The sequence below is a fragment of the Pristis pectinata genome, chromosome 8 (genome assembly GCF_009764475.1).
Source record: "Pristis pectinata isolate sPriPec2 chromosome 8, sPriPec2.1.pri, whole genome shotgun sequence".
Lineage (NCBI taxonomy): Eukaryota > Metazoa > Chordata > Chondrichthyes > Rhinopristiformes > Pristidae > Pristis > Pristis pectinata.
In genome coordinates this window covers 87,473,686-87,486,134 of record NC_067412.1, presented here as the reverse complement: position 1 = coordinate 87,486,134, position 12,449 = coordinate 87,473,686, and the positions used below count along the sequence as shown (strand labels likewise).

Genomic DNA, 12,449 nt, shown 5'->3' with positions numbered 1-12,449 from the left:
TCTGTCTTTTCCAAATAATTTTTGGGCAACTTCTGTGAAAAGGAAACACTGTTAGGATTATTTAGAGACGCATACAAATGATAGGCAACCTTGCCGCAAGAGAATAAACCACAGAACAGGCCCTCCTTCCCAGACACTCCACTGATTAGTGTGCATCTGTAAAACATAAGCAGTGAACGAGTTATTCAATCACAAGGGCATCATTACCAAAGAATAATTTTTTTTTCCCCTGTCCTGTTGGCTCGTGTGTTGTACGATAAAATTCAGTTCACAGGTTCAATAGTCACTGCAGTTTTCCCTATTGCTGGTCTGGTCTAGTACATCTCTCAATGTGAGTTGATCTAATCCTTGAGTTTTGGAAAAACATTTCCAGAGTAATTATTGGAAATGTTTAAATTTATCACTTTTTAATTGTTTTGGGATTGTGTTTTTTTAAAATTTTTGATTTTTCTCCCCCCCCCCCCCCCTTTTTTTTCTGGAGCTGTCATCAACATTGGACAGCAGATTAAACGTGGAGACTTGCTCCTACACCTGTACTATTGTACAGCCAGCCATCACTGTTTCTCAGCAACCTAAGGTGACTCTTTTCCCCCTCCAGTTTTCCTTGCCCCTGCCAGAGAGGTTTATCATGATTGCTGATACTAAGTGCGAACAAGTGTATCAGCTGCTGCTGGTGACTCTAGGCATTTGGTCTCGGGACTTCACAAGCTGACGCTAACTTATAGCTTGGACTCTCAGAAGTTATTCAGTAACATTCAAAGATGAATTTCTCATTCCTGATCCTGTGTGTGATGGTTTCCATCACACAAAAATTCAACATCAGCTGGCACAGCTAGTAGAGCCTCTACCTCGCAGTGCCAGGGACCCGAGTTCAATCCTGGCCTCTGTCTGTGGGGAGTGTGCACCTTCTCCCTATGACCACATGGGTTTCCTCCAGTTGCTCCAGTTTCCTCCCACATCCCAAAGAAGTGTGGGTTGGTAGATTAATTGGCCACTGTAAGTTGCCCCTTAGTGTGTAGGTGAGTGGTAGAATCGGGAGGGAGTTGATAGAATGTAGAGAGAATGGAATTAATGTAGGATTAGAGTAAATGGATGGTTGATAGTCGGCACAGACTAAGTGGGCCGAAGGGCCTGTTTCCCTGCTGTATCTCTGATTCTAAAAGCACCTTGTAGCTTGTGTGAACACAGTGGGGAAATATAACCATGAGAATAGAAGATTAAATCTTTCTTGTTATTATTGCATTGTGCTTCTTGTCTTTTCCTTTGCAAGATGAGCACTTTGATATTTGGTATAGATGGAGCTAAAGGAAGATTTGGTGAGATTAATTAACATGCAGTTAGCCTGAAGTGAACAGATTTTAAGGAATTAGACTGACTTTTCTGTTGTTCTTGTTTTCACCATTAGATCAATAAGGTGGGTGCAGAGAATGACCGTGCCCACCTGTTTGTGAAGGCGCTAGGTAGCAGGAGCTGCCTGGACGGAGTCGTACAACTCATGGGATGTCACCCTCAGTACCTGGAGTCGTTCCTGAAAACCCAACACTACCTGCTGCACATGGATGGACCCCTCCCTTTCCACTACCGACACTACATCGCCATCATGGTAAAGCCAGCATGCGTTTTAAGGCTGTTAACACCGTTTAGTGTGACGTTAACAAAATCCCCCATATCACGAAGTTCCAGACTGTGGCCTGTCAGTGTGGCAGAGAAGGGCATTCAGAAGGGGTATTCAACTAGAGTGCACCACAACACAAACAGGCCATCTGCTCTGTGTCAAAGTCACAAACTTGGTTGACCACGGGAACTCCCGTGAAGGGGGACGTGCATAGCCATTATAACCTTGGGGTTGGAGTTTTATGAAGAAAAAATTGGTTAAAAATCTTTCTTCAGTTTCCTTCTTATCCTTGTGTTACGTTTCAACATATTAGTGAATGACAAATTGTATTTGTATAACAATTGAGAAGCAAAAGCAGATTCCTTGGAGACACTGCCTGACTTGCTGAGTGTTTCCAGCATTTTCTGTTCTTATTTTGTAGTTATGTAGCACCTTTATAATGCTGTAAAATTTCTCAAGTCATTTCATAGAAGTAAACCTGAGCCATGTAAAGAAATACTGGGCATTTGATCTAAAGCTTGATTAAAGGGAAGATGAAAGGTGGAATGTGGGAAGACTTAAGGCCGGGTTCAAGAATTTGGATCCAGGCAGCTGAGGTGCTGTAGCTTGGGACAAAGAAAATCTGGGAAGCATCTGGCTAGAGTCAGAAAAACGTTGAGATCTTGGATTTGTAGGTTTGGAGGAAATTATGGAATTGGGGAGGGCTGAGGCCAAGAAAGAAAAGAGATGAGACTTTGGAATTTGAGGTGCTTGTGAAGCTAATGGCAGTTGTGCTGCTGCCCAGCATCTTCACAGTGACCAGCCTGCCTTTAGTGAGATTCCAAGAGAAGCGGTTGTTCCAGCTCAAGTGATGGCATGTTATCATCATGTTCTAGTCCTGACATGCATCCTCTAGTGTTGGAATTGGGTACTGCGATAATTCGGTCCAACATGAAGACAAATGTGTGCCGAAACAAATAGATCCCCACACAAGACTTCCCTAAACCTTCCATTGGTTTCAGTCTTGAGTCCCTGGAGGAAGAGATTCTTTAGGCTGCAGTCTCCTTATTAGATTCAACACTGCACTAAAAATTCAGCCTTGAGCTATTTTTAGAACTTTGTTGGCACTCATCTCCTTCAGCCTGCCTGGTTTTTGTACTATTTCCCAGGACTTCTCTTGCCCTCTGGAGAATCCCTGTCACCTGTTTTATTACTTTCCCTGAAAGAGTTTAGTGACATTTGTTGGGTTAATGAAGGAGGCAGGTTAATGCTGAATTCTCTCTGTTACTAATAGTGAAGTAAGACATTCGCTGTGTATGGTCAAATTATAAACGGTGGACTTTACACCGGTGCACCTGGTGAGTGTGGGAATTCCTGAAGTGTCTTCACTAGCAGCTCCCTCTTGGTGATCACACAATAACTTGCCCCTCCCCACTGCCTCCACGCCTTCCTCCTTTGTCTCAGTGGAAGAAAATGTGATGCATTGTTTAGCTTATCGTTTGCTACAAGCCCATGATCCTAAAACTGATTTTTGTCAAACCTGCTTTCTCCTTCTCACCTTGCTAGGCGGCAGCCCGACACCAGTCCTTATATTTGGTAGAGGTTCACATTAATCAGTTTTTGCAGGTGGGTGGTGACCCACAGTGGCTGCAGGGGCTTGACTGCATCCCACAGAGACTGAGGAACCTCAATGAGATCAACAAGATCCTGGCACATCGGCCCTGGCTCATTACCAAGCAACACATTGAGGTGAGCTTCATCCTTGTATCTACCATTTCCTCCACGTGATGTGATCACTTTGAAAGCAATACGCTTCGAATGGAAGGTTTATAATGTCAGTGAGGTTCATTCAATCACTGTGGTTTTTGTAGCACAATAACAAACTGCTGGAAAAAAACTCAGTCCTGATGCATGGTTCAAAATAGTGACCAACCCGCTGCCTCCATAGATGTTGCTTGACTCGCTGAGTTCCTCCAGCTGTTTGTTTTGTGCTCCAGATTTTCGAATCTGCAGTCTTTTGTGTATACACAGTGTTTTGTATCGGGATCTAAATTTCTTCTGTTTTTATAAAATATTTAGCTTATCCTGCCAATGTTAACTCTGAATTGCCCAGCTGGTCCTCCCCATAGCATTCTCAAGTGTTTAATCTAGTTCCCTGTTGTAGTTGCTTCAGGCAGTCCATTCTACAACAGAACTCTCCACATAAAGAATTATCAATTTTCCCTTGCTTCATAATATTGGAGACCTAGGAATAGGTTTCATTTCTTCAAGCCCTGGTGGAAAAAAAATTAAACTCGGATCCTTTATTAACATTCTGAACTTTGTATCCATTTAGAATCTGCTGAAGATTGGAGAGCACTGTTGGTCACTGGCAGAGCTGGTACACGGGGTCGTGCTGCTGGCTCACTACCACTCGCTGGCGAGTTTTGTCTTTGGCTGCGGGATAAGTGCTGAGGGAGGCCATGAAGGCGGTCACGTCCTGCGGCCATCGTCGATTAACAACCAGTGCTCCGGCGACACTACCAACGGGAATGGCAACATCCCGGACCCCTCCCTAGTGCACCGCAGGCGACGGGTAAGCAACAGCTGGTAGGATGGGCAATGTTATGTCGTATAGAGAGCTGGGGTACTGGTACAGGGGAGCCCTGGTTAACCCTGTAGGAAAATTCTTTACTTAATCATGAATTGTCATTGTACCAGCCTTGGCAGAGAGACTTTCAGAAACAGTCCTGTATTTTTCTGGGTGGAGCAACAAACAATCTGCTAGAGGAACTCCACAGATCAAGCAACATCTGTGGGAGGAAAAGTATTGTTGACGATGAAGGGTTTTGACCCCAAACATTGACGATTCCCACCACCACCACCCCCCCCCCCCCCAACTGAGTTCCTGCAGCAGATTTTGTTGCTCCAGAATCCAGCATCTGCAGTCTCTTCTGTCTCCATTTTCTGTGTGAAGTTTGACTAAAATCACTTGGCTGCCACCAGCTCAACTTGATGTGGCCACCTTTTCACACCTTGACAGTAATTTTCTGTTTTACCCTTTTAAGGCGTGCGTCTGCACTGAGTGGTGCTTGCATCTGCAGCTTTGGTAAAACTATGTGCAAGGCAGCAATAATCACAGTCACAACTTTCTGAAAGTCTTAAAGTGCTGACCGCTGCTGAAATTAATTTCCCTCTGGCACTGCATCCAGACAGTCTCTGGTCATGCCTGAGCTGAGACAGAAGGTACAGCAACTTCAGCTGGGTGTCTAGTCCTGAGTTCATCCAAGCTCAGATACCATACAGCACCAGTCACTGCATTGCATTCAGCCGCCTTTTGATCTCCTTAACCTTGTGCTGGGGTACTGATGCAACATTGGACTCTCCTGGCTGAGAACCACGCATCTGACTTGACTTTCTAAAGGCCAAGCCTTTGGGGGAACCTCTTCTGTGGTTCTGTTTCCGAGGTGATCTTTTCTCAAAGATTAGTGTCAATTCAAGCAATTTCCTAATCATCAGAGCAGTCAAGGGAAGGGGCATAAACGTTGGCTCATGGGGCATAAATTACTTTGGACTTTAGGCTTTCTGCACAGGGAATGGGGTTTTGTCATCAACGCAGTAGTTCAGTGGAAGGGGTGAAATGCATTGTCAGGGTGTTGGGGAAAAGAAGCTGCGTTGTGCAGTCCTGACCCTGTGGTGTGGCAAGTAGGCGGATAAGTCTGGTGTTCCTGGGAAAGAGCCAGTCGGGACATTGCCAAGTGACTTTATTCCCATTCCTTCCAGTCAGTGGATTATTCCAGTGATTCCGAATGTTTGGCGGACAGGATGCAGAAATTCCAGGCAGAGAAGGAGAATGAAGAGGAAATGCTGAGGGAAGAAACGTGGATTGGGTCAGAGACAGAAAAAGACACAAGTCCACCAGCGGTGACTCGGGGTAAGCAAGGTCCCTTCAGTCGGTCCTCTGCTTTACTGATCTGCTGTACAGTTTTCTTTTTTTTTGCTTCTTTTATCTTGAGCAGATTGGCAGCCTCTCAGAAGTCTCTTCCTGTGCTGCCTTTAAAATACAGCAGAGATTTTGGGGAGATGGCTATTCCTCAAATATTTACTTCATTTCTCTGCAATTAGAGTCGTGCAGCACTGAAACAGGCCCTTCGGCCCAACCAGTCCATCCCAACCAAGATTCCCATCTAAGCTCATCCCATTTGCCTGCGTTTGGCCCATGTCCCTCCAAACCATTCCTATCCATGTACCTGTCCACCTTGCCAATGATTAGTTTCTCTTGTCTGGCATATGCCTGGCTTTTGTGAATTTTCTCCTCAGTTGCTGAGGCGACCCCCTCTGATACTTGTGATCCCAACACATTAGGTCGCAATGTAAGAACATCAGTAGTGGAATGGAAGGTATCTCAGAGGTCCATTCATTGGTTCTCCTCAGTATGCTGATCTATGTGACAGTTTCCCAGCCACACCAAGGGGAAGTCCAAGGGAGAGTCATCTCTGGGCCACTCCATCGTGATGGCCAAGTGATCAACATGTACCACGCAACCAAGATTGTGAAGCATGTCACCTTGCAAAACCTGGACTGTAAACAGAAAAGGGAAATGAGTACCTTTGGCCAGTGGACCAGAGCAGGATGAGATTCTGCCTTTTGTGGGTGCTTTTTAATCTTCTCTCTCTGATATCTTACACTTTGATTGCACAGCTCCAGAAGACAAACCTGTTACAGTTCCAGACTTGTCCTGTTACGTAGAAGACCCCGAGTTTGGTTATCCCGAGTTTTCCCGAAGAAGTGGAGAGCAGCTTCCTGTTTTCCGAGCTCAGGTAAAATTTGATCAGTAGAATCTTCAGCTGTGGCAAAGGATGTCCTGCAGCGTGATATTGCAACTTTTTGGAATCCCTATTTGAAGTTAAGGTAGAGAGACTATGGTACAATGGCATAGTGGTTAGGTTACTGAACTAACAATCCAGAAGCTGGGAATGATGATCTGGAGACTTGTTCAAATCCACCATGATAACGGGGATTCAAATTAAGTTAAAGGAGTTCTAGGATTCTAATGTTATTAATGGTGACCATAAAGCTTGCTGTCCTGTCAGTAACATTCTGTAGTGAAGGAAATCTGCTAATCTTGCCTTGTTTTGCCCAGAATCCAAAGCAATGTGGGCAACTCTGAACTTCCCTCTGAAATGGTCCAGCAAGTTCAAGGACAGTTAGGGATAGACAGTGATGTCCACATCCAAAGGATGAATATGTTAAAAGCTTGCTCTGTACAGATTGTTGAAGGAACTTGTTGAAAAAATTTCAAATATAAACTTTATTCATAATTTTAAAATAGTGCAAAAACAAAACCTTAACATTCATGGTTGTTACATTCAGTAGTGTAAACTTGTTGAGGGGCTTGTTAAACTTGTTAAACTTCATTGTTTGAGGGGCTACCCCACCCAACTCTGCCATGGAATCTGAAATTGATGTAGAAGTTGACATGGACACATACTCCAATCTAAGACTAACTTGCTGCTGACCAGGGGCTCCATACATTACAGTCTCGATGACCAATCAATGCTCATGCATATGGACTGTGAACTTGCAGTGCAGATTTAAAGTTGGAGGCTGATTTGTAAGACTGACTAATGTATTTATAGGCCATTGAGATAGCAATTTAAAAAAAACGTATTCCTTCTCCTTGTCCAGTGTCCCAGCTCTCCCTAGTGGTTGTTTGCTGTTGGTGTTAAATTGCTGTTTCTCCTCCAGGACTATTCCTGGGAAGATCATGGGTTCTCGCTCGTGAACCGTCTGTATTCGGACATCGGTCACCTCCTTGATGAGAAGTTCCGCACTGTGTACAGTTTGAAGAATGGCACTATGGCCAAACAACGAGGCTGTGACTTCTCGGTGCTAAAGAGAGGCATTTGGAACTACATCCATTGCATGTTTGGCATTAGGTAACTCTGTCATTTATACAACATCATTTTCAACAAAACCACAGAGTTCTCAAAATTTAAAGTCATGGAAAGAGCAAAAACAAGGAAGTAACTCTAACACAGATGTGTGAGCAAGAACATATCTATAAAACTTCATTGTATTTCTCTATCGCTAAATCTGGGTGGGTCAAATAATTTGTCCAAGTGGAATACGCTTCCATAGCAGTTGGTCCCTTTCTGTGATTCATTTGTAATTTTTGAATGAGTTTTGTCGCCCACTAGCGTTGCTGGATAATTATCAAGGTTGGGAGTATCGCACAAGTTCCCCTCCTCTTCAGTCCAGTATGGCTGCCTCCCAGCAACCTTGCCTGCCTTAAAAACGCAGGAAGGACTTCAACTAAAGTCTTTGTAATCTGCAGCAAAAGCAAACTGCTGGAGGAACTCAATGGGTTGAGCAGTATCTTTGGGGGAGAAAAAGGAAATGTTAATGTTTCAGGTTGAGACCCTGCATCAGGGTCTGTATGGACTGTGAACTTGTAGTGCAGCTTTAACGGACCTGATGCAGTCTCGCCCCGAAACATTGACAATCCCTTTTCCATCACAGACCCATTGAGTTTATCCAGCAGTTTGTTTTTTGCTCCAGATTCCGGCATCTGCAGTCTCTTGTATCTCCATCTCTATGATTTTAGTACTGCTGTAGGGAGTGAGTACTGCTATTGGTGTTAAATTGCTGCTTCTCCTCCAGGACTATTCCTGGGAAGACCATGGGTTCTCGCTCACATCAGTGGCATCATGGTGCACATATCAGTGTTTAAAAGCTACTGATTTAAAAAAAGATTGGGTAGAAGGGGTTTCACCAACAGCATTTACAGTACACACCCACATTATGGAGTTGCTTTCCTAAAAAACCGTCCACATCAGGATATTGCAAAATGTGAACCGTTGACAAAAATTGACAAAATTTGTTGTTGCTTTTACATTTTGCTTTATTTTTTGCCCCCAAATAAATTCCATAAGACTGAATTTTTATTCCGCATCTCAAATTTTTTGGTAGTAATTTCTGACCATAAGGGTGAATTTCCCTTACCCCAGCTGCTGTAAACCAGGGTACACTACAAAAGCATAGAAGAAACTGTCTTAAATAATTCATATAAATCCACTGACATGGATGCACAGGAGAACAATGATGGCGTTGATTGATGTTATCATTCTCTTGAATGCGACAGGTACGATGATTATGACTATGGTGAAGTGAATCATTTCCTGGAGAGGAATCTGAAGGTTTACTTGAAGACTGTGACTTGCTATCCAGAAAAAACAAAACCTCAAATGTTTGAGAGGTACTGGAAACAGTTTAAATACTCAGAAAAGGTGAGTGCTAAACCACAATGGCACTGACAGTGAAACCCAACTGAGGCACTGTAAAGAGAAAGGTCCTCTAATTAGTACCACCTTAAAGTCACTGCATAATGCTGGAGTGCATTATTAGCGAGGCATGTTTCCCCTGAATCACTGTATGAGGGGCTAGTTACGTGTCAATGGTGATGTTTTCTTCACTGTTTCTTTGGACAATGGTTGTCTAGAGATTCATGCACACTCCAATGGGTGCTCCAGATGGGTGCAGCAATGGGGGGTCAACAACTGTTTGGTTGTTGTCCCTCCACTGAAAACTACACTTGCGCCTAGGGCAAGTGGCCAGTCATTTCACATTTTTGCTGTGGGGAAATGTGTAGCTGGTAGTCCTTGTGGAGATTGGGATTTGGGGAGCACTGAGTGTTTGGATGCCTGTGCTGTGGGGCTGGGGTGTGACCATCGGTGCTCAGGTACACCACAACTGTGGGGTAAGATTGGGTGATGCACAGCTGTCTTAGTTTACAGATTTAAATAAAACAGGAAAATTAATGTTTATTGTAAACTACCCAAGTACGTCATTGCTATAGTTTTAACACACATACATTTATTCTTGTCTTACTATATTTCCTGTGGATATTGGGATATGGTAGCATATGTTACTGGGCCAGAGGCTTGGATTTGATAATCCGAAAACATGGGCTCAAATCATTGAAAATTAACATTCAGCCCACTCTGTCAGTGCTGGTGGAAAAGAAGCCACCAACTTAGTATCTGTCTGTAGCCCTGTATTTTACAGCTTTTCAAGTATTGTTCAAATGTGATGAGGGCCTCCACCACTGTCAGTCAGTTAAGCATCACCAACTTCACCTCAAATTCTTCTATCGATTACCTCAAGTGTATGCCCTTGATTTTTGCTAAAGGTTGTAGCCCTTTCCTATTTACTGTGTCAAAGCTCCTCATAGTTTCATTTCAGCAATCCCCACTTATTTGTCACTGTTGGCATGCAACTAAGGAAAGCTGAACTTGCACTCGGGAAAACATTTAGAACAGCACAGGAACAGACCCATTGGCCCATGATGTTGTGTCGAACTAATTCACTCCTATTTACACTTGCCTGTCTCTTCCTCTGTTCTAGGTTCGTGTGAATCTGTTGATCCTGGAAGCTCGGATGCAGGCAGAGCTTCTCTATGCACTGCATGCAATAACCCACTACATGATCTCGTAAGAAGATCATAAAGAAGGATCTCCTTACCTGCGGGGAACTTTTTTTAAAATAAAGACTGGACTTAAGCTTAAAGACTTGAACGTCTTCTTGGATGGAGGCATTGCAGGGCAGCTGGAACCATGTCGCAGTGTCTGCGACAGTTAATGTGCAATTATTGACAATGACACAATCAAGCATTGTGACTGTATGTACAGAGAGTGATGTTACTTCACAAAAGTGTTTCATGCCTCAATACCAAGTATTCACTTGAGGATCTTCAATCTCTCTAAGTTTTCAGATGTCAAAAGGCTATCGCATCAGTGGTTTGCGTGACTACCATCAAGCGTACAGAATATTTTCAAGCCTTGATGTTGGGACGGATGAGCCCCTTTTTTGGAAAAGAAAGACTTATTTTTGCTATGAATAGTAATAACAGATAATATGTTTGACACGTGTTGAGTCTGTTTCATATTGGAATGGCGTTTCCAGATCCTTGCCATATTACTTTTGGTTTTATGACTTATCCAAAGCCTTTGTGTGTTTGGGTGTGTGTGTGTTGGGGGTGTGTTAGGTGGGTTGGGGGGGTGGGAGGGAAGGGCAAGGGGAGGGGGCAGAGGTTAACTGTGCCAATGAGCTGTGAATTTAGTAAATCTCGGGTGACTGAATTGGGGAAGAAAGGAAGGATAGTGAGCCAGTGGGGCATAACTTTTCTTGAGCTTGTCCAAAAAAGGCACTAATGAATGAAACATGTGAATCTTCTTCCCTGCCCTAGTTAGTGGTTACAGAAGGAAACACTGCCATAATGCGGTGTGCCAAATGAGCATGGTTGACTCTCTTAAACCTACTGAACAGTCAATGACAGGATCCACATTGTTGGCCAGTGTTAAAATGGATTCGGAATCCAAATTTACACAGGTCAACATCAATGGTTTTAAGTTGTTCATTAATCTAGTAGTGTCCAACCCTTCCAATGTTTTGAGGTAATTTTGAGCCTCCTTGCCTGAAATTCTCTTGCAAGTTGCATGTGCAATTGGATGGTTGACAGCACTGCATGCTTGTGCTTTTTCCGTTTTTAAAGTAGAAAGCACTTAAGGCGTCAGACAGATTTCTTGAACTTTGAATGAGTATGGAAGCCATTGGATTGGTGACACAAACTTAACTGGAGTTGGATCACTGTTGAACTGTGTTTTATTTATTATTTTTACATTCTATATCCAGTAACAGTGTTACATTACAGGAAGGAGAAAGAAATGGGAAGTCAAAAAGATAACCCTACCTTAAAAAGTGTATAATTGGCTTGTTCAACAATTTCACCTGTAGCTGGTGCTCACCATGCATGTAATATGGTCATTGCCACTACAACCAAAAGAAGGACAACCCATCATTTTCCATTTATTGTTAGATAGTGAAACATAGAGGAAGTCTGGACCTTGTGGGAGTACTCATACTACAAACTACAATTGGGAGTGGACTCCAACAAGCCTGGCTCCTCTGCTTGTTACCATGCAACCAACCACACCCCTCCCCAATTTTTAAAAGAAAAAGAAAAAAAAAATTGTTGGTGCTGGTCTATCACTAGGTATAATGAGTATAAAAATACTAAAATAACACTTTTTTTTCTTCCTTCTAGCGGTATAAATGTGACTGTAAAAACAGGTTTTTAATTATAAAAAAAAGGAATATATTATAAATGGACACCATTTTGGAACAAATGGTCCTGTGGCTAATGATGCACAAAATGAGAGTCTCGCGTGGTCACGATCTGGATCATCACCTTCATCGTGATTAGAATCTTTTTACGTGATGTGTTCTAATTGTGCAATACATTTACATGGGGATTATTGGTTTAGCGATTGACTCTCGTTCCAAAATGGAGTAGCATTCAGTCATCAATCTCATGAGCCTCGTGTTCGTACATGGGGATTTCTGTTTTTCAAGGATATTCTTACAATCCAAGAATAAGGAAAAATTCTGAGCTATTGCAACATATCTGTCGCTGCTGTTGTTGTCTTTGATGTAACTTGGGAGCTTCAAAGCTCTGCAGTAGCATTTTATTTGCACCAAAATAAAAAAAATAACATTTTTAAAACTGTGAGGGGAAAAAAGTGGTCTGTTGTGAAATCGTCTCTGACTCTGCTGATTTCTGAGTGCATAAGTTAAAGTTTCCCCTGTATTCACTCCCATTTTTCTCTTTCAAAATACTGAATTGTGACTGGGGTAGGCTTCTAGGGCACCAGTACCCCTGTACCTCGGACAAAAGACCTATCTCATTCAAGCATACATTTAAATCAGGAATTAAAAAATCAATGGAAAAGAGGAGGCCAGACTGGTTTTGTCCATCCTTGTGCACCTTAACACAGCAATTTGAGAACAAGTGAAACATCCCAGCCAACTCATTAAT

The 12,449-nt window shown here is 43.0% G+C and overlaps 1 protein-coding gene across 2 annotated transcripts in view; it reads left to right on the top strand.

Moving 5' to 3' along the window:
* Positions 1–12,140, top strand: part of LOC127573053 (sestrin-1-like) — a 38,075-nt gene extending 25,935 nt beyond the window's left edge. The window contains exons 3-10 of one of the 2 annotated variants that reach the window (XM_052020850.1): positions 1,406–1,603; positions 3,161–3,343; positions 3,930–4,169; positions 5,357–5,507; positions 6,275–6,393; positions 7,322–7,512; positions 8,718–8,862; positions 9,980–12,140. In XM_052020850.1, the coding sequence (XP_051876810.1) occupies positions 1,406–1,603; positions 3,161–3,343; positions 3,930–4,169; positions 5,357–5,507; positions 6,275–6,393; positions 7,322–7,512; positions 8,718–8,862; positions 9,980–10,069 (1,317 nt within the window). In that variant the 3' untranslated portion in view covers positions 10,070–12,140. The remainder of the gene's footprint in view (positions 1–1,405; positions 1,604–3,160; positions 3,344–3,929; positions 4,170–5,356; positions 5,508–6,274; positions 6,394–7,321; positions 7,513–8,717; positions 8,863–9,979) is intronic. The other variant, XM_052020851.1, reaches the window with a different exon arrangement.
* Positions 12,141–12,449: the final 309 nt, after the last annotated feature.